At 57.0% G+C, this 27962-nt stretch overlaps 1 protein-coding gene across 6 annotated transcripts; it reads right to left on the bottom strand.

The window, feature by feature from the left end:
* Window positions 1–118: 118 nt before the first annotated feature.
* LOC105483146 (ATPase cation transporting 13A2) lies at window positions 119–27869 on the bottom strand. Of its 6 annotated transcripts, none has more exons than XM_011743834.2 (29): window positions 27670–27869; window positions 21584–21678; window positions 21274–21456; window positions 20914–20972; window positions 20604–20730; window positions 20246–20325; window positions 17927–18004; window positions 17664–17733; window positions 16005–16139; window positions 15851–15917; window positions 15623–15754; window positions 12313–12468; window positions 11678–11788; window positions 11547–11593; window positions 11269–11457; window positions 8897–9103; window positions 7758–7853; window positions 7515–7674; window positions 7281–7401; window positions 7006–7130; window positions 4918–5078; window positions 4678–4794; window positions 4482–4561; window positions 2774–2926; window positions 2600–2696; window positions 1190–1413; window positions 953–1104; window positions 624–793; window positions 119–519 (listed from the first exon to the last, which is right to left on the bottom strand). In XM_011743834.2, the coding sequence occupies exons 1-29, from the start codon at window positions 27677–27679 to the stop codon at window positions 382–384; spliced, it is 3540 nt and encodes a 1179-aa protein (XP_011742136.1). In that variant the 5' UTR covers window positions 27680–27869; the 3' UTR covers window positions 119–381. The 6 variants fall into 6 exon arrangements, with proteins under 6 accessions (XP_011742136.1, XP_011742137.1, XP_011742135.1 ...); XM_011743835.2 differs by having other exon boundaries at window positions 20616–20730; XM_011743833.3 differs by lacking the exon at window positions 624–793 and having other exon boundaries at window positions 20616–20730; window positions 27670–27822.
* Between the last annotated feature and the right edge of the window lie 93 nt (window positions 27870–27962).

The raw sequence follows: 27962 nt of genomic DNA, 5'->3' as shown, positions 1-27962 counted from the left end.
GGGGGTTCCAGGGGCAGACACATGCAGGGGCTGCCAGCTGGGCACCCGGGGGTACGTGCATTTCCTCCTGCACAGGTGGGAGGGTCTATGGTGCCAGGTACGAGACAGGCACGGCAGAGCCAGGAAAATATCGTCACTTTATTTGCTACACTGACAGCAGCGCTGAGAGGAGTTGGGGGCTGCCATTCCTACTCGGGATGGTCCGAGGTGGGGGACAGCAGTCAACGCTTCCCCACGGTGGGGGTGGCCTCGGGGGAGGAGTGTAGACAATCGCCAACCTTGGGGATGTGGGAGGTGGTGGCGGTGGTGTCGCTGGAGAGGGGTCCAGTTGGTGGCTCAGAGGCAGGGAGTTCCAGTGTCTGGGGTGCCCGTAGGCCTGCACTACCTCAGGGGGCCGGCGGGCAGCAGTGGCCAGGGCTGCTCGGCCAGCTCTCGTTCCAGCTGCTTGAAACGCTTCTTGGAGGTCCGCTTGGGCCGGAGGCGGCGCAAGCAGGCGGGGAGGCACTGGTCTAGCACGCTCTGCAAAGGGCAGGGAGGGTGTCAGGGGCAGCCGGGGCTGAGCTGGGGTCAATCCACCCCCACTTCCCTTCTCTCCTGCTGCTGAGACCCAGGACGGGCCCCACCTCCAGCATGAAGGCCCCCACGAAGTTGAAGGTGACCAGACCCAGCAGCAGCAGCTTGAAGCAGGTGTCGGAGATGTTCCTCAGCGCCAGCGGCCCCTGCAGGAGGCCGGGGACCAGGACAAGGCCCACCAGGATGGAGCTCAGGAGCGCCAGGGCCACCAGGAAGGGCACTGGGAGCAGGAGAGTCTCTCAGGCAGGACCCACAGACACACATGTGTGCACACCAGTCTCCACTCAGCCGGCATCTCTCCCATCTGCCTCCCCCAGCACCCCAGGGCTCCTTCCTCCCTCCCTCCGCCAGCATCTCCCGCCCACGCCTGCAGTGGCACCATTGGTGTAGAGGGGCCGGCGGAAGGGCGCCCCCTTGGACACAGCTGCAGCCAGGATGAGGTACTGGAAGCTGGACAGAGAGAAGACCACGGTGTTCTCATAGTTGGGCAGGTTGTCTGGTGCGGGCACTGTCCTGTTCAGAGGCACGAACCTGAGGGTACAGGGATGGGGGTCAGGGAACGAACGTGGGGTGGACGGGGCAGGGGTGGGATGGGGGTGGTCAGCTCCCTACTCACCACGGCTGGGCCAGGGTCAGGAAGTAGCCCCCTAGCTGCACGCCGGTCACCAGGGCCACCTGCAGCAGCAGGCTGCTGAGCACGGGCACGCTGAGCAGCGCCCCCGGCGGCCGCACCCGCCCCAGGGCCAGCGCTGGCCCCGTGCGGCTCATGAGCACTGCCACTGTGGTAGTGATGACCAGGTCAATGGCCAGGAACTGCAGGTCACCCAGGTTGGTGTTGATCTGCCACAGGGAAGGGAGGACAGAGGGGAAAGTAAGACCTGGCCCTGGCATCCCCTGGTCTGATAGCAGAGGCCCCACCCCTGCCCCGAAGGAGTCTGATGGGTAAGGCATCCCCCGATCTAATGGGGGCAGTACTCTCCTGCCAGCCCAGTGGAGGAGGCATAGCTCTTTTTTTTTTTTTTTTTTTTGAGACGGAGTCTCGCTGTGTCGTCCAGGCTGGAGTGCAGTGGCCGGATGTCAGCTCACTGCAAGCTCCGCCTCTCGGGTTTACGCCATTCTCCTGCCTCAGCCTCCCGAGTAGCTGGGACTACAGGCACCTGCCACCTCGCCCGGCTAGTTTTTTGTATTTTTTAGTAGAGATGGGGTTTCACCGGGTTAGCCAGGATGGTCTCAATCTCCTGACCTCGTGATCCGCCCGTCTCGGCCTCCCAAAGTGCTGGGATTACAGGCTTGAGCCACCGCGCCCGGCCGGAGGCATAGCTCTTGATGTGAGACAAACCTCTGGTCTGATGGAAAGGGCACCTGTGCTGACCTTCGGGGCCTAAATCTGAGGGGAGGTTTCCCTCCCTGTAACAAACTCCCGGCCCGATGGGGAGGCTTCGGCTCTGCCTTGCGGAGTCCCTATAGCTACCAGGGCATGCGCAGTTGCTGCCCTCAGGAAGCTCCTCGCTTTCAGGCAGACACGGGCAGACCCGAGTGTAAGATGTGCGCTGCCCTACAGTGTCACCTCATTTGCTGGGGCTGAGCAGGCCATGCCCAGAGGAGGGGAGGGGAGGGGAGATCTCCTCCAAGTAGGGTGTGGGAGGTACAGCCAAGGTATAGGACAGAACAAGTGCGTCTGGAGAAATGGGCAGACCTGTGGGAATGGGGCAGGGGCAAGGGTTTTGGCCCTGCCTCCATTCAGTCTTCCCTGCAGATGGGGGAGCTCCCAGAGTTGCGGTCAAGATGTTAGCCCATGACAGCTGCTGCCATTTGTGAGGACCTAGTGGGCACCAGGTTCCGTGCCTGGTGTTTTTCTCTTCTCCCCTGAGCCTTGCCACCTCTCCAACCACACAGCTGGAGAGCGGCAGGGTCAGGATCTGGGCCCACATCATCTATCCCAGGACCTGCCGGCTCCAAGGCACACGGCTGTGTCCCCTCCCTAGTCTTGGGACAGCTCTGGGTACGGAGCTCTGCAGGTACTCACCGTGTAGAGGATCAGGACGGAGATGAACTGGGTCAGGCTGTACAGGGCCATGTACTTGAAGACGCTGAATGAAGTGTCAAGGGAACAGCGCCCCTCCCTGAGTGGCAGGGCATGGGCATTAGGGGGTGTAGGTTGACTGCCCAGCCCTCGCCCACTGGTCCCTGCCTGCCTTACCTGATGACCATGGGCACGCACTCAATACTGGCCATGCTCGAGGTGAAAGGCGAGACCACTGACGCTTCTGCCTGGGACAGCGAGATGCCGACATCGGCCGCCTTCAGGGCCCCACAGTCATTGGCGCCGTCTCCGCACATGCCCACGCAGTACCTGAAGAGAGGTGTGGCCTGGTGTGGCCCGGGGAACGACCCTACCCACCCCAGGCGTGGGCTAGCAGAATATGATGACAGCTGGGCCCCTAATGCCACATGGTGCCTGGTGCACAGGAGGTGCTCAGTGAATAGATGTAATTATTATTATAATCATTATTATGATGTTTTTGAGACAGAATTTCACTCTTGTTGCCCAGGCTGGAGTGCAATGGCGCCATCTCAGCTCACTGCAACCTCTGCCTCCCAGGCTCAAGTGATTCTCCTGCCTCAGCCTCCCGAGTAGCTGGGATTACAGACACCCGCCCCCACGCCTGGCTAATTTTTTGTATTTTTAGTAGAGATGGAGTTTCACCATGTTAGCCAGGCTGGTCTCAAACTCCTGACCTTGGGTGATCCACCTGCCTTGGCCTCCCAAAGTGCTGGAATTACAGGCATGAGCCATTGTGCCCAGCCTATTATTTTTTGAGACAGAGTCTCTCTCTGTTGCCCAAGCTAGAGTGCAGTGGTGTGATCTCTGCTTACTACAACTTCTGCCTCCCAGGTGAATCACTCCCAAGTGATTCTCCTGCCTCAGCCTCTTGAGTAGCTGGGATTACAGGTGTGCACCACCACGCCCAACTAATTTTTGTATTTTTAGTAGAGATGGGGTTTCACTATGTTGGCCAGGCTGGTCTTGAACTCCTGACCTCAGGTGATCCACCTGCCTCAGCCTCCCAAAGTGCTGGGATTACAGGCATGAGCCACCGCGCCTGGCCTATTACTATTTTTTGAGACAGAGTCTCGCTGTGTTGCCCAGGCTGATGTGCAGTGGTGTGATCTCGGCTCACTGCAGCCGTGGCCTCCCAGGCTCAAGCAGTCCTCCTGCCTCAGCCTCCTGAGTAGCTGGGACGGCAGGTGTGTCACCACACCCGGCTAATTAAAAAAAAAAATTTTTTTTTTTTTTTTTTTTTGAGATGGAGTCTCGCTCTGTCGCCAGGCTGGAGTGCAGTGACACGATCTCGGCTCACTGAAACCTCCACCTCCCAGGTTCAAGCAATTCTCCTGCCTCAGCCTCCCAAGCAGCTAGGACTACAGGCGAGCGCCATCATGCCCAGCTAACTTTTTTTTGTACTTTTAGTAGAGACGGGGTTTCACCATGTTGGCCAGAATGGTCTTGATCTCTTGACCTCATGATTCGCCCACCTCTGCCTCCCAAAGTGCTGGAATTACAGGCGTGAGTCACCGCGCCCGGCCTAATCTTTAAATTTTTTGTAGAGATGGGGTCTCACTTTGTTGCCCAGGCTGGTCTCAAACTCCTGGGCTCAAGCAATCCTCTCACCTCAGCCACCCAAAGAGCCACCAAAGATTACAGGAATAAGCCACCGCACCCAGGCTACAATGATTATTTTTAGCATGAAAGACCTGGGAGAGCCTGCCTGCTTTTGGTGGGGAGGGGTGACAGCTCTCTGGTGCCTGAGGAGGGAGACAGGGCCCTAGGGAAGGACAGATGAACAGATGAACGGACAAGCTCAGTCCCTGCGGGCCCTTGCCCACACCCTCTGCCGAGCACTCACTGAAGCTTCTGTAGCTCGCACACCAGCTCTGTCTTCTGCTCAGGGGCCATGCGGGCGAAGACAGTGCCCTGGACCAGGACCTGGGAGCACAGGGAGATGGGGGAGGGCTGAGGCACCCGCCAGGGAGAGCGAGCCATGAGGAGGGAGACAGAGCAGGGGAGGCGCGGGGCGGCCAGGGAGCTGGGGGCGGCCCTACCTTGGGCAGCAGCTTGGGGAAGTGCTTCATAATGATACCAAAGGTGGGCCCGCTGAGGGCCAGGTGCCTGGATCGGGGGTCTGGCTCCACGGTGTAGCTTGCAGCCTGGTCAGGATCCTAGGGGCCCAGGAAGCTCAGCTTAGCTCCCCCTGCCCACCCTGGAGAGTTGGGGCCTGGGTCAGGTGACACAGGGGTGGGGTCACTGGGTGCGGTACAGCTGGAACTCTGGCTTAGCCTCACCTTAATGCCATTCACAACTGTGGGGGACTCCATCGGCAGGAACTCGAGAGAGGCAGGCTGACCCCGCTCAGGGTGGGTGGCGTGGACGATGATCAGATGCTCCTGGGGGGCCACCATGCCACAGCCCCGGGCCACAGTAACTGCTGTCTGCAGGTTGTCCCCTGGAGGGTATGGGGCAAGGTGAGGGTCTGAGGCTATCCGGGGAGGCCATCCTCACCCTGATCCTGACAGATGGGAAAACAGGCTGGATGAAATCCAACTGCCACCACCAGCCGAGTGAGCTGAGGCAGGTTATCAACATCCTTTTGCCTCAGTTTCCTCATCTGTAGATCCAGGCATCGAAGGGTCTTAGGAGAAACTGGAGCCCCGGGCTGGAGCTCCATATCTACTCCTTTTTTTTTTTTTTTTTTTTCCCCTAAGACAACAGTCTCTCTCTGTTGCCCAGGCTGCAGTGCAGTGGCTCGATTTCAGCTCACTGCAACCTCCTTCCTCCAGGGCTCAAGCAATCCTCCTTCCTCAGTCTCTTGAGTAGCTGGGATTACAGGAGGGCGCGACCACACCAGACTAATTTTTTTATATTTTTAGTAGAGATGGGGTTTCACCATGTTGGCCAGTCTGGTCTTAAACTCCTGGCCTCAGGTGATCCCCCTGCCTCGGCCTCCCACAGTGCTGGGATTACAGGTATGAGCCATGCGCCCAGCCCACATACACTCCTTACTGCTGTGTGACTCTGCTGCCAAGTGCCCATGGCTGTGTGTGCATGCATGTGTGTGTGTGCAGGGGCAGGGAGGACAAGAAGGACACAGACCTCTTAGCTCCTGCTGTTTCACCCTGGCTACAATCTTTCTTTTTGAGACTGGGTCTCACTCTGTTGCCCAGGCTGGAGTGCAGTGGTATGATCATGGCTCACTGTAGCCTCGACTTCCTGGGCTCAAGCAATCCTCCAGCCTCAGTCGTCCAAGTTGCTGGGACCACAGGCACATGCCGCCATGTCTGGATAATTTTTGTATTCTTTTCTTTTGGCGGGGGGGATGGAGTTTTGCTCTTGTTGCCCAGGCTGGAGTGAAATGGCGCAATCTCAGCTCACTGCAACCTCCCCCTCCCAGGTACAAGTGATTCTCCTATCTCGGCCTCCTGAGTAGCTGGGATTACAGGCCTCCACCATAATGCCTGGCTAATTTTTTGTATTTTTAGTAGAGACAGGGTTTCACTATGTTGGCCAGGCTGGTCTCGAACTCCTGACCTCAAGTGATCTGCCCGCCTCAGCCTCCCAAAGTGCTGGGATTACAGGTGTGAGCCACTGCGCCCGGCCATTTTTGTACTCTGTAGAGACGGAGTTCTGCCATGTTGCCCAGGTCGGTTTTGAACTCCAGGGTTCAAGGGATCCTTCTCCCTTGGCCTCTCCAAGTGCTGGGATTACAGGCACGAGGTACCGTGCCCGGCCAGAATCTTTCTCTTCCTCCTCCTTGAGCTTGTCACAGCCTTTTTTTTTTTTTTGAGCCGGAGTCTCGCTCTGTTGCCCAGGCTGGAGTGCAGTGGCCGGATCTCAGCTCACTACAAACTCCGCCTCCCGGGTTTACGCTGTTCTCCTACCTCAGCCTCCCAAGTAGCTGGGACTACATGTGCCCCCCTAATTTTTTTGTCTTTTTTAGTAGAGACGGGTATCACCGTGTTAGCCAGGATGGTCTCGATCTCCTGACCTCGTGATCCGCCCACCTCGGCCTCCCAAAGTGCTGGGATGACAGGCATGAGCCACCGCGCCCGGCCTTGTCACAGCCTTTGAGGCTGACATCATTATCCCCATTTCTCAGGGGCGCCGCCTGGAACCCGGGCTGTCTGACAGCACACTTGGGCTCCTTGGAAGTCACTCCACTCCTCTGAGCCTCAGTTTCCTCATCTGTCAAACAGGGGTGACAATTACCACTTGGTGGGGGGATATTGTGCAGATTCACGAAATGTTTAAAAAGGACCTGGCCTGAAGCAAGGGCCCAAAAAGATGCCCCAAAAAGGGATCCCTGGTGCCCCTTCTCTCTGCTAGGAAGGGGTGGATTCTGCCCTGCTAGCCCGGGCCCCTACATGCCATTGTACCTGTCACCATGACGGCACGGATGCGGGTCCTCCGCAGAGCCTGGATAACTGGCGTTGTCTGCGGCTTCAGTAGGTTCCTCATGACCAGCAGCCCCAGGAGGCTCAGCTCTCGTTCCACAGTGTCCCTGGAGGGTGGGCAGACCTGGATCAGAGGTCACGCAGTAGCCAGGGCCCCTCTCCCAGCCACCAGGCAGGGCATCTTCCCTGGGCTCTGCCTGCATGAGAGCCTCCCTCTGCCCTGTCCTCAGAGAGGGTGGGGCAGGGGACAGGCCCACCTTGTCAGTTGCTGGGCTGCCTCTAGGCTGGACACAGTGGGCAGTGACTTGCTGGCCAGGGCCACGACGCGGTAGCCAGCAGCTGTGTAGCTCTGCAGCATCTGGGCGAAGTCGGTGGGCACTGCCAGGGAGAGGCAGGTGTCACGAGGAGGGGACAGCAGGGACAGAGGCTGGGCACCCACCCCATTCTGTGCCAATGCCCAACCAGGGAGCCTCAGGGGCTGCCCCCTGCACCTGTCTCGGGGTTGCAGAGCCCTGCCACCAGCTCCGGGGAGCCTTTGACGTAGGCCTCGGGCTGAGAGGCCCCTGGCCACGCCACCACCACACTCATGCGCTGCAGAGCCGAGGAGAAGGGGAAGCGGCAGAGGACGCTGACTGGCACCGGGGGCTCCTCCTGAAGGGTTGGAGAGGCAGCTGAGGCGCTGGCTGCGGAGCCCACCCCTCTGCCCTGCACCCCACAGGCCCCCCTCAGCTCACCATTCCCTGCAGCTGGGGCTCCCAAAGTGGGGGTCTCATCACTGCCAAGACCTGGGTCCCAAATGCCGAGTCTGCGGCCGGCTCCTCCTCCAGGACCTGGCAGGCAGGCAGGGAAGGTTGGTGTCTGGGGACTTTGGTGCACAGAAGGATTTGAGCTAGACTCAGGGAAGACTTCCTTCGTGGGAGACTGATGGTGGGTTAAGAATGTGGGTTTGGAGTCAGGTGGACTCAAATTCAAACTCTAGTTTTGCTGCTTACAAGCTGTTGGGTGACCTGGAACACATTACTCCAAATCTCCCAGCCTCAGCATCCTCCGTGAAGCAACATTTGAGCTTGCTTGCTAGGGCTTGGGGAAGAGGAAATGAGACCAGGCTGCTGCAGCCACGCGCTGGCGCCTACTAGGCACTCAGCATGTGACCTTGCCATTATTACGTTATTTTTATTTTAAGACAGAGTCTCACTCTGTCACCTAGGCTGGAGTGCAGCGGTGTGATCTCGGCTCACTGCAACCTCTGCCTCCTGGATTCAAACGATTCTCCTGCCCTCAGCCCCTCGAGTAGCTGGGACTGCAGGCATGTTCCACCACACTTGGCTAATTTTTATATTTTTAATTGAGATGGGGTTTTACTATGTTGGCCAGGCTGGTTTCAAACTTCTGACCTCAGGTGATCTGCCCACCTCAACCTCCCAAAGTGCTGGAATTACAGGCATGAGCCACTGCACCCGGCCTATCATTATTATTATTGTTCTTTGAGACAGGGTCTTGTTCTGTTACCCAGGCTGGAGTGCAGTAGTGTGATCACAGCTCACTGCAGCCTTGCCCTCCCAGGCTCAATTAATCCTCCCACCTCAGCCTCCTGGGACTACAGGCATGCACCACCACACCTGGCTCATTTTTGGTAGAGATGGGGTTTTGCCATGTAGGTCAGGCTGGGGTCCTGAGCTCAAGTGATCCTCCCGTCTCGGCCTCCCAAAGTGCCGGGAGCCACATTATAGGTGTGAGCCACTGCACCTGGCCTGTTATTATTAATGGTGGGCATAGTAAGAGACCACTCTGGAAGACCGAGAGGGAAGACAGGGTAGGATTCGTTAGGCCCCGCTGCCCAGAGGCAGGGGGCTGACCTGCTTGGCCTCCTCACCCAGCCAGTAGACTCCACCATCTTCAAGTCCATGGGGTCGCCCACGGGGGTGTCCTGGAGTCGGCTGAGGGCATGGCAGGTGGCCAGTGCTCGGAGCAGGGGCCCCACGGGCAGGCGGCGGGGCTCTGGGACCAGTGGCAGGAATGCCTGCCCCTTCAGGGGCACCACCCCCATCACATCTAAGCCGTCCTCAGTGAGGGTGCCCGTCTGCGGGAGACAGGTGGGGGGGTAGTGATGAGTCCTGGGATGGGGGTGCCCTGCTGAGCTGGGCATCCAAACCCCAGGCCCGGCGGACCCTATGGGAACCCCAGGAACCCGAGCTGGAGCCAGAAGATGCCCTTTCTTGCCCTGCTGTCCTTGGCACATGCGGTTCCCTCTGCTGGGGTCCCCTACCGAGCCCCCGCTGTTTCCCTGTCTAGCATCATCTCTTCCAGGGAGTATCCTCCTTAACTCCCAAGGTCAGGGCAGGTGGTTTGCTCTGGGTTCCCACCCATGGCCTCTTCACTTCCCCACACTTGTACACTGTGGTTAAGAACTCAGCCCACGGTTGGCGCTCTCTCTCTCTCTCTCTCTATATATATATTTTTTCTTTCTTTTTTTTTTTTTTTTGAGATGGAGTCTTGTTGCTCTGTCACCCAGGCTGGAGTGCAGTGGTGCGATCTCGGCTCACTGCAACCTCCGCCTTCCCGGTTTAAGCGATTCTCCTGCCTCAGCCTCTCAAGTAGTTGGGATTACTGGTGTGTGCTACCTTGCCCCGCTAATTTTTGTATTTTAAGTAGAGACGGAGTTTCAACATGTTGGTCAGGTTGGTCTCGAACTCCGAACCTCAGGCAATCCACCCGCCTCAGCCTCCCAAAGTGCTGGGATTACAGGTGTGAGACACCACGCCCAGCCTCAATATATTTGTTGACTGAGTGCACGAGTCAGTGCCTGCATTCCCCACCCTAGACTCTAACTGCCCAAGTACGCGTCTGGCTCCTTGGCTAGCCTGGGAGCTATAGGAATCTGGTCAGCCCCCTCCCAGGTTTATTTATTTTTTTGAGACGCAGTCTCGCGCTGTTGCCCAGGCGGGAGTGCAGTGGCTCGATCTTGGCTCACTGCAAGCTCTGCCTCCTGGGTTCAAGCGATTCTCCTGCCTCAGCCTCCCAAGTAACTGGGAAAACAGGCATGCGCCACCACATCTGGCTAATTTTTTATACTTTTAGTAGAGACAGGGTTTCACCATATTGGCCAGGCTGGTCTTGAACTCCTGACCTCATGATCTGCCCGCCTCGGACTCCCAAAAGTGCAGGGATTCCAGGCATAAGCCACTGCGCTGGGCCTCCTCCCCAGTTTAAAAGCTCTCCGTGGCCCCCGACAGCCTCTGAATGTCATCTAGCCTCTAGCCTCTGTCAACCAGGCCACTGCCTACCCAGCCCTGTCCTGCTCCACCACTCCCCATGCCCACGTACATGCCGCATCTGTGCCACGCCACTCCCTGTGCCCCAGGTGCATGGTACATCTGTGCCATGTCACTCCTGCCTTTTACCCTTGCTTCTCCCTGACCTACCCCTCACTGAGGTCACTGAGGGACCTGCTCAGGGGGCTTCCTTGACTGCTTTCTAAGGAAGTGTCCCCATCTACAACCCATCATGCTACCCCAATGGTTTCCTTCCTAAAACCCATTGCCTAGCCCCCACCCCGGCAGCTCCTTTGTGCACTCCTGGATCACTTATTTTGGTGGGGGATACACACACTCCAGTGACCACAAGGATGCCTGTGTTAGTCACTGCTGGGCCCCAAGGGTTGAGAGCAGCACGGGATGCACACTAGGGCCCCAGGCCCCCACCGGTAATTTTTTTTTTTTTTTTTTTGAGTTTCACTCTGTCGCCCAGGCTGGAGTACAATGGCGTGATCTTGGCTCACTGCAACCTCTGCCTCCTGGGTTCAAGCGATTCTCCTGCCTTAGCCTCCCAAGTAGCTGGGATTACAAGCATGTGCCATCATGCCTGGCTAACTTTTGTATTTTTAGTAGAGATGGGGTTTTGCCATGTTGGTGAGGCTGGTCTTGAACTCCTGACCTCAGGAGATCCGCCCGCCTTGGCCTCCCAAAGTGCTGGGATTATGGGCGTGAGCCACCGCGCCTGGCCCCCCACCAGTTCTTGAACATATGAATACATGATTCTAGACATTTCATCTGCCAGACCATGAGCCCAGTGAGGGCGGGAGTGGGGTGGGGTGGGGGACGGGGGTGGATCCTCTGGGGGTTTCCATCCCTAGATAGGACCTGGCATCCTGTGGGTGCTGCTGAGAGAGTAACATGGGAGTGGAGGCCTGGCTGGGGTGCCTGTGGCTGTCCCGCTCCCCCGCGCCAACCCCGCCTGCGGTCCCACCTTGTCGAAACACACCAGCTGCAGCTTGCCGCCCAGGTTGATGCGCAGTGGGTGGATGCAAAAGATGCCCTGTCTTCGCAGCCGGCCCTGGGCATAGAGCGTGCACACGGTCATGGCAGCAGGCAGGGCGGGCGGCACCACCACGGTCACCAGGTCCAGAGCCCGGATCACAATCTCGTTCAGAGGCAGCTGGCAGGGGGCACCATGAATGTGAGCACCTGGCCGGTTGGCCCCTGGGCCCCACTGGCAGCACCCGCCACCCCACCCCCAAGGCTTACCCGGTTTCGGTAGAGGATGAAGATGCTGTAGATGGTGCCGAGGAGAGCTGAGGGGACAGCGAGGGACTAAGTGGGATTTGGGACCCAGGCGGGGAGGCTATGGGCAGAGGAGGGTACAGGGGGCTACTCACCCAGGACAGAGAGGGCAGCCACAAACTTCATGCTGTGTTTATAGAACTTGAAGTTGATGGGCCGGGGGTGCAAGATGGAGCTCACCAGGCCCCCTTTTGCCGTGCAGAACCCTGGGGAGGAGGCAGGGACCCCAAGGCAGGGAAGCCAGGGTGCGGACAGGTCTTCCCCACCCCTAGCCCTCCCAACCCATGCCTCTGGAGTTGCAAGACACGGTGTTTGTGAGATCAGCCATCAGCAGTGTGGAGTCCTAACAAGTCTGGCCCAGCTCTTGTAGGCTTTTTAAGGGCTTTAAAGAAGGAACTAGTGGATAGCATCTAAACATTGGGTGGTTCCTCTTAAAATCCAGACACAGGGAAGGCTCCTGCCGGCCCGCTACATCCCTGTCCACTCCAGCACTGTAACCCCGGTGGCTCCTCCAGACCTTGCAATGTTTGGCCTTAGTCTAGCCCAACTTCTCCTGCTAAGATGGGAATGTCAGACCCCAGTTGCGGGGCTACTTGCCCGAGGTCCCACAGCAGGGCAGCAGCAGAGGTGGCGTGGGGTCCAGGGTTTCAGGTCCCACCCTGCCCCGCTCCACCTCTCCCATGGGTGCTGAGCCCAGGATCTCTCTCAAGCCCAGCCTCCTGGCTTATACCTGTGCGGGTCACCACTGCCAGGACGTGAGGTCCCACATAGGCCCGGGCCTGCAAGACGAGGGTCCCGCAGAAGAGCGTGTGCCGCCGGTGTGTCTCTGCACAGTAGGGCCCCAGCCCCTCAGGCAGCGCCGTCTTCAGCACTGGAACGCTCTCTCCTGGCGGGGAACATGGTGTGACGACCACTCCACACCCCTCCCTCCCACCAGCAAGCCAGGAGTTACGTGTACAACTGTCCCACAAGCTCTAGGTCTCAGTTAACTTGGTAACCAGGTGTGAACAAGAAGTCACAGCCCCATTTTACAGAGAGGAACACTGAGGCTCAGAGAGGACAGAGACATAAAGGCAAAGGGAGACACTCCTGGAAGCGGGTGGCAGCCGGCTCCCAGGAACCAGCGGGGGGGTCAGACAGAGCGTGTGTGGGCATCATGTGTGCAGTGGGGCGGGGTCAGGGGGGTCATTCTCTTTCTGCTGGAATTATTTTATAACATGCATGGAGTGCTTTTCTAACTCCAACCAATAGAAGTATTTACAAGGGGCCGGATGCAGTGGCTCATGCCTGTAATCCCAGCACTTTGGGAGGCTGAGGTGGGCAGATCACTTGAGGTCAGGAGTTCGAGACCAGGCTGGCCAACATGGTGAAACCCTGTCTCTACTAAAATATAAAAATTAGCCGGGTGTGGTGGTGGGCACCTGTAATCCCAGCTACTTGGGAGGCTAAGGCAGGGGAATCACTTGAACCAGAGAGGTGGAGGCTGCGGTGAGCCGAGATCGTGCCACTGCACTCCAGCCTGGGCAACAGAGTGAAACTCTGTCTCAAAAGAGGAGGGGAGGGAAGGGGGGAAAGGAGGGGGAGGGAGAAGGAGAAGGGGTAGGGGAGAGGAATATTTACATGGAGGGGGCAAATATTTCCATGAGTTGGAATGAGAAGAGCACTGCATGCTTGCCATGGCCCTGTGAAGCCCTGGGCAGGCTGCCTGGCAAACAGTGGCACTCCCTTATCAAATGCCTGCAGGCTGGGACTACTGAGCACCTACTGTGTGCACATTCCTGCGAGGGACTCAAGAGACAATTCTGCCACGTCTGCCTCACAAGAGATGAACAGATGAAGCATGTGCGGACAGTTTGTGGAGGGCTGGGCTCAGGGCGTGTGCCCACGAATCTTACTGATCACAATTACTACTTTTTTTTTTTTCTGAGACGGAGTCTTACTCTGTCACCCAGGCTAGAGTGCAGTGGTGCGATCTCGGCTCACTGCAACCTCCACCTCCTAGGCTCAAGTTTAGCCTCAGCCTCCCACCTCAGCCTCCCAAGTACCTGGGATGACAGACGTGCATCACTACACCTGGCTAATTTTTTGTATTTTTGGTAGAGACAGGGTTTCAACATGTTTCCCAGGCTGTTTTCAAACTCCTCACTTCAGGCGATCCGCCCACCTCGGCCTGCCAAAGTGCTGGGATTACAGGTGCGAGCCACTGCGCCCGGCCTACGATTAACTATTATTGTACAAATACAGCGCCAGCCAGAAAACTTCCCTGGAAAAAGCCACTATCCTGCGGTTTTTAGTAAACTCTCTCCAATATCTACCACCAAAATATAACACATCTCAGAGAAAGAAATACTTGCACATATCAAGAGACACAGGACAAAGCTGCTCCTGCGGCATCCTGTGCAATGGCTGGAAAGTCACATTCTAAATATCATGGCGAGTGGGCCGGTTGAGTCAGTTACGATACATCCGTATTGTGGACTCTCAGGCAGCCGTGAGGTGGGGCCATCCGCGCTTGCGGAAGGATGCCCAGGAGAAAAAGCAAAGTATGGAACAATACACAGCACACGATCCCACAGTCAGAACAAAAGGAGAGGCGTATCAGCACATGTGCACTGCACACACGTTATGTGGAAAAAGGCATGGAAGACACCTCACATCCTTCACAGTGGCTGCCCTGGGGAGGGGAAGGGAAGGGAAGGGAAGGGGTCTGTGGGAGAGTGAATGGGGACCCCAGTCTCTCACTCTGGGAGAGGGCTTCCTACTCTCCTGTGCCATCTGGAATCTTTATGACCTGAAAGTGGGCACTGGTATAGAAACAGCTCAGATGCAGCCAGGTGCGGTGGCTCACGCCTGTAATCCCAGCACTTTGGGAGGCTGAGGTGGGCGAATCACTTGAGGTCAGGAGTTTGAGACCTGCCTGACCAACGTGGTGAAACCCCATCTCTACTAAAAATACAAAATTAGCCCGGTGTGGAGGTGCATGCCTGTAATCCCAGTAATACTTGGGAGGCTGAGGCAGGAGAATCACTTGAACCCAGGAGGCGGAGGTTGCAGTGAGCTGAGATCGCACCATTGCACTCCAGCCTGGGCAATAAGAGTGAAACTCCATCTCAAAAAAAAAGGAAGAAGGCCGGGCGCGGTGGCTCAAGCCTGTAATCCCAGCACTTTGGGAGGCCGAGACGGGCGGATCACGAGGTCAGGAGATCGAGACCATCCTGGCTAATATGGTGAAACCCCGTCTCTACTAAAAATACAAAAAACTAGCCGGGCAAGGTGGTGGGTGCCTGTAGTCCCAGCTACTCGGGAGGCTGAGGCAGGAGAATGGCATAAACCCGGGAGGCGGAGCTTGCAGTGAGCTGAGATCCGGCCACTGCACTCCAGCCTGGGCGACAAAGCGAGACTCCGTCTCAAAAAAAAAAAAAAAAAAAAAAAAAGGAAGAAATAGCTCAGATGCACTGGGTGGCCAGCCATTTATGCTGCACCCGTCATGCTGTTAAGCGCTTTGCACAACTCTGTCCAGGAGGAGCGACTGACAGTCATCTTACAGAAGAAGAAACTGAGGCACAGAGAGGTTAAGTTGTAATGGCCCAAGGGTGTGAGGTTAGTAAGTGCTAAAGCCGGAATTGTTACTTGAAAGAAAAAGGAAAAGGAGGCTGGGTGCGGTGGCTCACACCTGCAATCCCAGCACCTTGGGAGGCCAAGGTGGGTAGATAACCTAAGGTCAGGAGTTCAAGACCAGCCTGGGCAACATAGTGAAACTCCATCTCTACTAAAAATACAAAAATTAGCTGGGCGTGGTGGTATGCACCTGTGGTCCCAGCTACTCAGGAGGCTGAGGCACGGGAATCACTTGAACTCGGGGGGTGGAGGCCGCAGTGAGCCGAGATCATGTCACTGCACTCCAGCCTGGACAACAGAGTGAAACTCCGTCTCAAAAAAAAAAAAAGGAAAAGGAAACTCAAATGAAAACTTTTGCTGCAGGGCAAAGGGCTGGATGGCAGGGGAGGAAGGAAGCTGCAGGCCAGGGGCTGGGGGCTCACCTGTCAGAGAGCTCTCATTCACCATGCACTCGCCGGCCACCAGGGCCGCATCGCAAGGCATCAGCCCACCCTCCTGGGGCAGCACCAGGCAGTCTCCGGGCACTAGCTCACTGGAGTCCACCCACTCTTCCTCTGCAGGCAGGTAGGAGAGGAGCTCAGCTGGGCGGGGCCAGCCCTAGCCACGCCCCCCAGGTTCCTGCCCCCACTCCCTGGGCTCTAGCTCCTCACCTCCCCCTGGCCGGCACACGCACACCCGCATGGACAGCTTGACCATGTCCCTTAGAGTCTGGCTTTGCTGTGGGCAGGGGACAAGAGGGCCGTGAGTGGGTGGGGGCCCCTGGGGACCCACCTGCCCCGTCCCCGCCCACCTCATGGCACTCGCCTTTCTGGTCTTGTACAGCGACAGGCAGATGGAGATGGCGGAAATGAGGAAGATGCACAGGGCGTACCAGTAGTAGTGGTCAGCCAGCCACAGCGCGATGCTGAAGGCCTGGAACCCATAGTACGGGTTCAATGCCTGGGGGAGGGGCAGGAGGCAGCGTCAGGGCCGCGTCCCCCAGGGCAGCCCAGCCACAGGCTGGGTCTCCTGTGCCCATGGGAGCAGAGGGCCCAGTGGCTGCCAAAGGACTGGAGCCAGGCCTTTCTCCTGGTCAATCCCATCCCCACCCACCCAGACATCCCCAGGGCCCTCAGTTTCTCCACTCCAAAGAGGACAAGGGTTTATGACCAGCCTGGTCAACATGGCGAAACCCCATCTCTACAAAACATACAAAAATTAGCCTGATGGGGTGGCCTGAATCTATGCTCCCAGCTACTCAGGAGGCTGAGGTGGGAGGATCACTTAAGCCAGGGAGGTGGAGGTCACAGTGAGCTGAGATCGCGCCACTGCACTCCAGGCTGGGTGACAGAGAGACACCCTGTCTCAAAAAATATAAACAAACAAACAAATAAATAAATAAATAGGACAAGGGTATTTACTGAACCCCCACTACATGCCAAGCACTTTATCTAAGTGTCACACAACAGCAGTGACAATTCCACAAGGCGGGTGCCACCATTAGCACCATTCTACAGATGAGGAAACCAAGGCATGGATGGGTTAAGCCACTGGCCTAAAACCACATAGTTCCAGCCGGGTGCGGTGGCTCATGCCTGTAATCCCAGCAATTTAGGAGGCCGAGGTGGGTGGGTCACCTGAAGTCAGGAGTTCGAGACCAGCCTAGCCAACATAGTGAAAGCCCATATCTACTAAAAATACAAAAAAAAAAAAAAAAAAAAAAAAAATTAGCCGGGCGTGGTGGCAGGCGCCTGTAGTCCCAGCTACTTAGGAGGCTCAAGCAGGAGAATCGCTTGAACCCAGGAGGCAGATGTCGCAGTGAGCCGAGACCGCGTCACTGCACTCCAACCTGGGCAACAAGAGCAAAACTCCATCTCGAAAACAAAAAACAAAAAACCAAAAACCACATAGCTCCTAAGTGACAGACTGATTTATATGGGGCCAGACTCAAAGATCTCTGTCTCTTTCATGGTGCCTGCCCCTGGTCAGAGGGCTGGGATGTTCACACTTTATTCTAGATGTGTCCAGGTCACTCACTGGCTTCTCTTTGTCCCTGTGTGACCTTGGCCATGTCACAGCCTCCCACTGAAGCTTGGGTTTCTCAGGTGTGAACAGTGCAGTCCCAGGCCCAACCCACGGGGCTGTTGGGAACACAAAGTGGAGGATGCACAGAGAGGACCCAGGCTCTAGAGTGTGTCTCTGGGGACCCGGTAGGAGCTTAGGCCGTGTGGATTTGCCTCGGCCTCCAATCCTTGCAAGTGGGGCCCCAATCTGTGACCCAAGCCTTGGGCAGAACCTCCAGTTCCTGGACCTGGTCTCTCTGGCTGGGCTGACTGCGGCAGATTCTGAGATGACGATCCACTATGGAGAAGGGGACAGCTGGTCTGGTTGCCACCGTAAAGTGGCCCAGAGGAGGCAAGCCCTGGGCCAAGGTCACACAGCACGCCAAGCCAGGGCTGGAGCAAGACCCAGGGACAGCCCTACCTCGTCCACCAGCAGCTGGGGGTAGGACTTGACCGGTACGCTGATCACGTTGGGGCCATAAATGGCCTTCCTAGAAGAGGGGATGAGGCCAAGCCATCAGAAGGAGGAGCTGTGGCTGGACTCTCCCGGGGTGAAGGAGCTCCCCATTTTACAGCTGGGGAAACTGAGGCCCAGAGAAGGCAGGTGACTGGAAGCCAACCACATTGGGGAGCAACACAAGGGGCCTCAGTTCTCAGGACGCCCCGGCCCAGGGCAGCACTGACCTCACCGTTTGGTCCTGGAGGCTGAGGCCATGGCGGGAGCGGTGGATGTCGTCACAAGAGCGGCCGTGGTCCAGCAGGCTGGGGATGGGTGCGAGGGGACACGCATGGGCCATGGGGCCTGAGCTCTGCATTCCCTACCCTGTGCAGGCTGGAGACTATTGGCTCCAGGCCCCCCATCCCTCTTTTGCCACACTGAGCTCCTGGGAGCAAGTAAGCCCCCCTTGAGCCCAAGGCTTGGCTTTGCCCTTTTATTCCTCTCACTGGGCTCCAAACCAAGTCACTGAAGAAGGAGAACAGAGAGATGATGCTAACAATATGAACAGTGAAAGAGTAGCTGTTATTTAGTGATAAGGGCACTATTTATACTGATGATACCTTGGGCGAGTCACTTAACCTCTCTGCCTCAGTTTTCTCATCTGCAAAATGGGGGCAGTGACAGCACCTACCACATAGGGCCATGGGTAGATTAAGTGGAGCAAGCCTCATGGACTGCTTTGGACGTGCCTGCCATTTGCTAAGTGATGAATGCACAAGTGATTTTTGCTATTATCCCCATTACGCAGCAGAGGCTGTTGCTGCCATCCCCATCTCCCCTCTGCCTCACCTCCATGACAGCTGGACCCTGTAAACACCTGTCTTTACCTGAGGCCTTCTGGCTGTGTGTGCACCCTCTGCCTGTGAGCCTGGAAAGCACAGGTTTGTGTCCCATGACTGATAATGGCAGGGAATTGATGGGTAAGTGTCCCAGCTCCCTCACTCCCTGTGTGAGGTCGCCCGGAGGTGTGTGGTCTCCACTGTCCTGAGGAGATCCCCAGGGTGACTGAACTCGGGGTGTCCACGGCAGTAGCAGCCAGCATAACCTCCCTCCATGCTTCCATCCCTTCCCCAGCACTGCCCGGGATCATCTTCAGAACAAACTCCCTGCCCTTGCGACCTTGGCTGGGGGTCTGCTTCTGGGGCATTCAAACTGATGTATGTGAGCAGGTCCCAGGGGCTCACGCCTGTAATTCCAGCACATTGGGAGGCTGAGGTGGGTAGATCACTTGAGGTCAGGCATTCGAGAACAGCCTGGCCAACATGGTGAAACCACGTCCCTACAAAAAATACAAAAATTAGCTGGGTGTGGTGGCACGCACCTGTAATCCCAACTACTCGGGAGGCTGAGGCAGGAGAATCACTTGAACCCAGGAGGCGGAAGTGCAGTGAGCCGAGCTTGTGCCATTGCATTCCAGCCTGGGCAACAAGAGCGAAACTCCATCTTAAAAAACAAACAAACTGCCGGGCGCGGTGGCTCAAGCCTGTAATCCCAGCACTTTGGGAGGCCGAGATGGGCGGATCACGAGGTCAGGAGATCGAGACCATCCTGGCTAACACGGTGAAACCCCGTCTCTACTAAAAAATACAAAAAACTAGCCGGGCGAGGTGGCAGGCGCCTGTAGTCCCAGCTACTCGGGAGGCTGAGGCCGGAGAATGGCGTGAACCCGGGAGGCGGAGCTTGCAGTGAGCTGAGATCCGGCCACTGCACTCCAGCCTGGGCGGCAGAGCGAGACTCCGTCTCAAAAACAAACAAACAAACAAACAAACAAACAAAACAAAACAAAAAAAACCACACACATACACACACACACACAAACTAAGGTGTGTGGTGAGCTTGTGTTTTTCTTTTTTGAGATGGAGTCGTGCTCTGTCACCCAGGCAGGATGGAGTGCAGTGACGTGATCTCGGCTTACTGCAACCTCTGCCGCCCGGGTTCAGGCGATTCTCCTGCCTCAGTCTCTTGAGTAGCTGGGATTATACGCACGTGCCATGCCCAGCTAATTTTTGTAGTTTTAGTGGAGACAGGGTTTCAGCATCTTGGCCAGGCTGGTCTTAAACTCCTGACCTTGTGATCCACCTGTCTTGGCCTCCCAAAGTGCTGGGATTACAGGGGTGAGCCACCGCGCCCGGCCCGAGCTCATGTTTCTTAAGCCTTTTGTAGGTGGCAGAGCAATGACTAAACCCCGAGGGGACAGTCTGAGTCCAGAGCTGATGGTCTGATTCACAGTGGTGTCACCACCTCGGACCAGATGCGGTGCCAAGCTCTACATGAATTATTATCTATTTAACTGTCAAAACAATCCTAGGAGGAAGAAGTTGTCTTCATGCTCTATTTACAGACAGAAATCCCAGGCCTGGAGGGGCTCAGTAACCTGCCCAAGGTTTCAGAGAGCAAAAGCATCAGAGGTGAGAGGGGAGCCCAGGCCATGCCATGCCACCATCTATGCCCGAGCCAGTGCCACTCTGGGAGGTGATGAGAGCCACACAGGCCCTGACTCCTACCTGACCTGGTAGAAGGCTTGCTGGGTCTCGATCCAGACATAGCGCTGGCCCTGGAAGAGGTAATACCGCAGCATCCGCTTCTGGGTGGGAGAGAGGAGAGGATGGGTTGGAAGCTGGCCCCAGCCCCAGGAGTGTGCTTGTGCTGGGAGCTGAGGGATGGGGGGTAGCGGGCAGGGACTGGAGTCACCAGACGGAGAGGTGGGGAGGGGCCTGAAAGTGTAAATGTGCTCAGAGAGCATCCTGGATGTTTGGGACAACAGAACCAAAAGATGATTGGAGAATATGAAGTCTGACTCTCCCATTGCACAGATCATGAAACTGAGGCCCAGAGAGGGGCAAGGACTTTTCCAGAACCCACCCGTCCACTCACCGCCTCCTCGCTCTTGTGGAGCTGGGCCGTATCCTTCCAGGCACCCTCTGGTACTGCCCCCACTGCCGCCTGGCTCCGGCCATCCTCCACCTGGGCCTGTGGGGGCGGCTCCAGGCTGGGGAGAGGGGGTGGGAGTTACTATCAAGCTCTGGGAGCTGCCCTGGCACCTCCCTGTGCTCAAAGAGCCACGTTCCCTCCCTAGGATGGGAGGTGCCAGAGTCAGTCTTCATCAGGGGGCAGAGGGTTGGGGAGGCCAGGGGATCAGGGGCTTCTGGGAAGCGGCAATGGGCTGCCTCACCTGCCCTCACCGATGGCCTCAGTCTGCACCTGGACAGTGAAGAGCTGCCAGGAACTATCCTGGAACACAGAGGTGTGGACTCAGTCCCGGAAGAGTCCCCTCCCCTCCCAGGCCCTGTCCCACAGCCAGGGGGCCCCTGCTGGAGAAGGCAGAAATCAAGGCTATGGGGAGCCCTCCAGAAACCACCCGACCCGTCTCTTGTGCCCACTGCTCAGATGGGAAAGCTGAGGTCCAGAGAAGAACAGGACTTGCCTATTGTCCCATGGAAAGTCAGTGGCCGGGTTGGCACCCAAGTATCCTCCACCCCCGACCCTGACCCTTACTGCCCTTCTCTAGCCCCAGGCTCGGCCTGACTCTCACCTCTTTGTCTCTTATTTCGATAACGAGTGTTTCTGCGCGGGCCAGGTTGCAGGGCCGGAGCCGCAGCCGCACCCCCCACAGGGGCTTCCAACGGAAGAGCAGCAAAGGGATCCCAGCCATCATCCAGACCACGACGTGATAGCCGATGACCCTCCATGGACTGCCACAGTAGCCGCTGAGCCTCTGCGAACGCAGTGAGAGAGGGCCCAGGTCGGGGTGGGGGCAGGGCTGGAGTAGGAAGCTGGGGTGTCTGGGTGGGCCTGGGCACTCTCCCCCTGCAGCTTTTCCCCACCCCACTCTGCCCACTCACCACGGATGAAACTGAGGAGCTGAGGGGATCTATTGATGTCCCTATCGTCAGGGTCCCATAACCGGTGGGCGTGCTGCCCACGAGAGGGCTGCTGTCTGTGGACAGAAAAGAGAAAGGTCATTTGGGGAGGTGCCTCCTCCTCTTGCTTCCTTAAAAACAATAAACATCAGCCTGGGCATGGTGGCTCACGCCTGTAATCCCAGCACTTTGGGAGGCCGAGGCGGGTGGATCACTTGAGGTTAGAAGTTCGAGACCAACCTGGCTAATATGGTGAAACCCATCTCTACTAAAAATAAAAATACTAGTCGGGCATGGTGGCACATGCCTGTAATCTCAGCTACTCAGGAGGCTGAGGCAGGGAAAATCACTTGAACCCGGGAGGTGGAGGTTGCAGTGAGGCGAGATCATGCCACTGCACTCCAGCCTGAGCAACAGAGTGAGACTCCATCTCAAAAAACAAAACAAAAAACAATAAGCACCTGGTCTGATAGAGCCCAAAGCTCATGTCTTACTGTGTCCCTTATCTGGCTCTTCTGTCAGTTCTTACTCACAGTGTTTTTGTTTTTTTTTTTTGAGACGGAGTGTCACTCTATCACCCAGGCTAGAGTGTAGTCACGTGATCTTGGCTCACTGCAACCTGTCTCCCAGGTTCAAGCGATTCTCCTGCCTCAGCCTCCTGAGTAGCTGGGATTACAGGCAGGCACCACCATGCCCAGCTAATTTTTGTTTTTTTGTAGAGATGGGGTTTCACCATGTTGGCCAGGCTGGTCTCGAACTCCAGACCTCAAGTGATCTGCACACTTTGGCCTCCCAAAGTGCTGGGATTACAGGCGTGAGCCACCGTGCTTGGCCAATAGTGTCTTGTTTCCTTGCGTGTGTGGTTCTCTCTGCTGCGTATGGCCCAGAATTGGAGAATGGGGCCTGGTCAGTGCCCCAAGCCCCCGTGGTGCTCGTGCATCCAACCATTAGCTTTCTTGGAGCTCTGGGTCTCACTTTTCCATCCTCATCCAGTCCCCACCCTAAGGGCAGGGGTCATGGCTGCTTATCTTCATTCGATCCGTGCCCAGCCCAGGTCTGGCAGGGAGGAGATGCAAAATCGAGTCTGGACTGATAAGAGGTCAGTCCTGCAGGCCTATCTTTACAGATGGGTAAACTGAGACCTGGGGAATGTTATCAGGTGGTTCTATTGTAGATATTCTTTTTTTTTTTTTTTTTTGAGATAAAGTCTCACTCTGTCGCTCAGTCTGGAGTACAATGGCATGATCTTGGTTTACTACAACCTCCGCCTCCCAGGTTCAAGCGATTATCCTGCCTCAGCCTCCCGAGTAGCTGGGATTACAGGCACCCATCACCACGCCCAGCTAAGTTTTATATTTTCAGTAGAGACGGGATTTCACCATGTTGGTCAGGGTGGTCTCGAACTGCCAACCTCAGGTGATCCGCCCACCTCGCCTCCCTGAGTGCTGGGCTGACAGGCTGAGCCACTGTGCCCGGCCACAGACATTTTTTTCACTCCTCCTTCCTGTGCTGTAGAGCTGTGGCCTTAGCAGGGCAGGCAGCCAGTGGATGTTCTGGGGTTCCAGAGTGGGTACAGCTCACCACTCCCGCCCTTGGACAGCCTCTGTCAGGGTTCATCTACAGTCCTAGACCACCTGGAGCACCTTTTACACATGCAGATGCCGGGGCCCTCCCCAGACTGGCTGGATCAACTCCTCAGGCCGGGGCAGGGGTGGGCTGGGCATCTGTGGTTTCATAGGAGCCTCTGGAGAAGTTCACTGAGCAGGCTGGGAAAGTTGGGCAGGTGGGGGGAAGGCTGCTGATATTCTGGGCTCCCTCCTCCATCCCCCAGTCTGAGCCCTTCTAAAATTTCTACCCAGAGTCCAGAGTGCCCCAGGCAGCTGCTGTGGGCACAGTATCCCCAGCCTCTGAACAGCCCCATCGCCAAGCACTCTGGCTTCAAGACTCCTAGAGGGCTCACTGTGCACAGGGTCACCTTGCCCTGGCTCTCTTTACATGGCTAACGTATTAACCCTGCCAGGTAACCTCGGTTGTGATCTCCTTTCATTAATTAATTATTTATTTTTCACTCTTGTAGCCTCGGCCTCCCAAAGTGCTGGGATTACACGCATGAGCCACCAGGCCCAGCTTACGGTTGTCAGTGTATAAGTCTTTTTTTGAGACGGAGTCTCTCTCTGTCACCCAGGCTGGAGTGCAGTGTCGCAATCATAGCTCACTGCAGCCTTGACCTCCCAGGCTCAAGCAATTCTCCCACCTCAGCCTCCAAATAGCTGAGACTATAGGCACAGGCCACCATGCCCAGCTAATTTTTTTGTAGAGATGGGGTTTTGTCTTTTTGCCCATCATTTGTTCCTAAGAATTTCTTTTTTGATGCTGTGTTTCATACAGCAAATGCCTTTGCCTCTCTGGGCTTCCATTTCTCATCTCTAGGATGATAGTCTCGAAGCATCCAGCACAAAGGGAGGCAGAAGCCGGCTCGTCCCAGGCATTTGAAGTTCCTGGCTGGGCGCGGTGGCTCAAGCCTGTAATCCCAGCACTTTGGGAGGCCGAGATGGGCGGATCACGAGGTCAGGAGATCGAGACCATCCTGGCTAACACGGTGAAACCCCGTCTCTACTAAAAAAAATACAAAAAACTAGCCGGGCGAGGTGGCGGGCGCCTGTAGTCCCAGCTACTCGGGAGGCTGAGGCAGGAGAATGGCGTGAACCCAGGAGGCGGAGCTTGCAGTGAGCTGAGATCCGGCCACTGCACTCCAGCCTGGGCGACAGAGCGAGACTCCGTCTCAAAACAAAAAACAAAAAACAAAAAAACAAACAAACAAAAAAAGAAGTTCCTTGGGGGGATTGCCTGGAGAGGTGAGCAGGACCCGGCTCCCGGGCCAGGGGGGCGTGGCTTCTGCTCATCCATTTCCCAGGCTCTCTTCTCCTTTCACATCACTGTGCTATCTGAAGCTCTGGCTGCCCCACGGCTCCCTAGGCCCATTCAACAGTTGCTCCTTGTACCTTAAAACCCTCAGGCCATCCGGGTGCAGTGGCTCACGCCTGTAATCCCAGCCCTCTGGGAGCCCGAGGCGGGTGGATCACAAGGTCAGGAGATGAGACTAGCTGAGACCATCCTGGCTAACATGGTGAAACCCTGTCTCTACTAAAAATACAAAAACAAAATTAGTCGGGCGTGGTGGCGGGCGCCTGTAGTCCCAGCTACTTGGGAGGCTGAGGCGGGAGAATGGCGTGAACCCGGAAGGCGGAGCTTGCAGTGAGCTGAGATCACACCACTGCACTCCAGCCTGGGCGACAGAGCGAGACTCAGAAAAAAAAAAAACCCTCAGGCCAACAGCCCAGCCGGCTCAGGGATGGGAAAAGAGCCATCACTGTGGTGCTGAATTGATTTCCTCCCGCACCAACCCACAAGGTGGGCTCCCTTACCCCGTCTGACAAACAAGAGCACTGAGCCTCTGGGGCAGCTGCCCTCAGACTTGTCTCACAGCTGGAACAGGGCTGACCTTACTCCCAGGTCCTCTCTGCCCAGCACACCTACTCCTGACATTCCCATCAGCATCAGGCTTGTGTGGGTGTCACTGCCCTGCCTGCTCACAGTACCTGCCATGTGCTGGGGGGTCAGGAAACACTGACTGACTGACTGAATGAATGAATGCCCATCTCATGGACACAACAGAGCTTGAAGGCAAAGGTGCTGGGAGTGGGGGGGGAGGGGCTCAAGCCTCTTCCTTGTTGTTTTTTTTTTGTTTTTTTTTTTTTTAAAGAGACAGGATCTCACTCTGTCACCCAGGCTGGAGCACAGTGGCACGATCCTAGCTCACTGCAGCCTTGATCTCCTGGGCTAAAGGAGGTCCTCCTGCCTCAGCCTCCCGGGTAGCTGGCACTATAGGCAGGTGCCACTGCACCTGGCTAATTTTTTTTTAGTAGGGACAGGGTCTCATTTTGTTCCCTAGGCTGATCTTGAACTCCTGGCCTCATGCGATGCTCCTACCTCAGCCTCCCAAAGTGCTAGGATTACAGGTTTGAGCCACCAGGCCCAGCCTCAAGACTCTTTATGAACAAAAGGTTCTTCATAAAGAGGGTGGAGTCTCCAGTATGTAAACAGCGGTCCCCCTGGGAAGTTCTTCCTCATGTCAATCGTATGACTGTCACTTCACAATGACACTCTCTCAGTCAACCTTGGCAAGGAGGAGAAGGGGTACAGAACTTGAGGGAGGAAGTCACTGCTGTGGAAACCTCCAGAGCCCCTCCCTGCAAGGATCACGCCCAGGGCACTTTCTCCTGCAGTACATCTGTTTATCCCCAGCCACAGCCCAGTCTCCCCAGGGCGGCTGCGGGAGGGTATCCGAACACTCACCAGCTCAGACCAGCCCAGACCAGGCACCCACAGGCTGTGTGGGGGGCGAGAGCACCTTCATGATGGCATTGCTCTTCCTTTTTTTTTTTTTTTTGAGATGGAGTCTCCCTGTCTCCCAGGCTGGCGAGATCTTGGCTCACTGCACCCTCTGCCTCCCAGGTTCAAGCAATTCTCCTGCCTCAGCTTTCTGAAGTAGCTGAGACTACAGGCACACGCCACCACACTCAGCTAATTTTTGTATTTTTAGTAGAGATGGGGTTTCGCCATGTTGGCCAGGCGGGTCTTGAACTCCTGACCTCAAGTGATCTGCCCGCCTCGGCCTCCCAAAGTGCTGGGATTACAGGCATGAGCCACCGTGCCTGGCCTGTCACTGCTCTTCTGATTAACAGCAGCTCCCATGGAGCGCTCACCATGCCCTGTGGAAGCCCTTCAGTGTGCTAACTCAATGAAGCTTCACACACAACCCTCTGGGGTAGTGACTATGATTATCTCCATTGCACAGTTGGGGAAACTGAGGAATAGCATGTGAATCCCTTGTCCAGGGTCATAGAGTTTGAAAGGGGAGAAGCTGGAAATGAGTGTGTCTGAATGAGCACATTCCCCCTTACAACCATTCCATGAAAAGTACAGATTAGGATTCCCATTTAAAATGAGGCTCAGAGAAGTGGATTAACAAGCACAAAGTCACACAGCTATGAGCGGCCAAGACTGGACTTGAACATGGTCTGAGGTCACAGCCCCGGGGCAATGTCACCAGCACTGTGAAGCGGAGGGGCTAGAGCCATTTGGGACCTCTTATTTCCTGCGGAAGCCTCGGCTTCCTGCTGGTGACCTGGCAGCAGTCCAGGGCGGCTGCCTCCTCTGGGGCTGTGGTTCCCGGAGGCAGGGAGCTCCTGTCTTCTGCCAGGCTGGGGCGCGAGTGTGTGTGAACTGTCTTCCCATCTTTGGATCCGGATTCTAGGGGACGTCTTTCCTCATTCTTTCCCCTCCCTCGCCAGGGGTGCACTCTAGGCTGTGGGGCTGGAGGCTGAGTGACAGACACTGAGATGAGACTTTTCTGGATAGAGGAGGGTGACTGGCCCCATTCCCAGCAGGTGGGATTTAAATTAGACCCTGGAGGAGTGGGCGTAGGGCAACTGGCCCGGGATGGGTCGCATGGAGGGTGTGGCCCTTGGTCCTGGGTGTGACAGCTTTTCTCTGGGGGCCTGAGGCAGGGGATCAGGAGTGGTGCTGTGGCCCGGAAATCTACCCAGAAAATGCGGTCCTGGCTTCCCCAACCCCATTCATTCATTCAGCCCAGAGGGGTTGCCCAGAGGCCCGAGGATGCAGCTGCCTCCCCGACCTGGACATCCGTCACTCGGGGTGAGATCCAATTAAGTGGACGTGGGGTGGCCTCCCCGTCCCCGCACGGCCCCAGGACCCTCTTGCACAAGCGCCCGGCTTCCAATCCCGCGGCTGTGGGGTGCAGGGGAGGGGAGGGACCGGCTGTGCGCGTCGACGCCATCCCCGGCCTCGGCGTCTCTGGGAAGAAACCGGGGCCGAGTCCCCGTCCAAAGGGAGGGGACGGGCCCAGGATCCCCGCCCAGGGCCCCCTCCCTGGGCTCGCGACCCCGCGATGGGGGGCGTCACCTCCCCTTACCCTCGAAGGGGCGACGACTACGGGCGGGCCGGGGACCGCACAGGGCTCAGGCCGACCCGGGCTCCGCACTCACCTGCGCTCATGCCGACTCCTCGCGCTCATCGCCGGCCCCGGCGCTGCGGCCCTCGGCCTGGGCCCCGGCGTGCGCAAGGCCCTGGGCAGGGGCGCGGTCCGGGCGGCCCGGGCGGGGGACGCTGGGCTGGCGCGGGGCTGGAGCTGGGCTGGCGCGGGCGGGGCACCTGGGCTACCAGGCTCTGCGCGGCTCCGACACTGCCGCAGTCCCTCCGTGCGCGCCGCAAGCCCCGCCCGGCCCTCTGCGGCCCTCTGCGGCCCTCGCCACGCCCGCGCCCGGGCTGCCGGGACTTG

The sequence above is a fragment of the Macaca nemestrina genome, chromosome 1 (assembly GCF_043159975.1).
Source record: "Macaca nemestrina isolate mMacNem1 chromosome 1, mMacNem.hap1, whole genome shotgun sequence".
Taxonomy (NCBI): Eukaryota; Metazoa; Chordata; class Mammalia; order Primates; family Cercopithecidae; genus Macaca; species Macaca nemestrina.
This window is presented reverse-complemented; position numbering and strand designations above follow the sequence as displayed.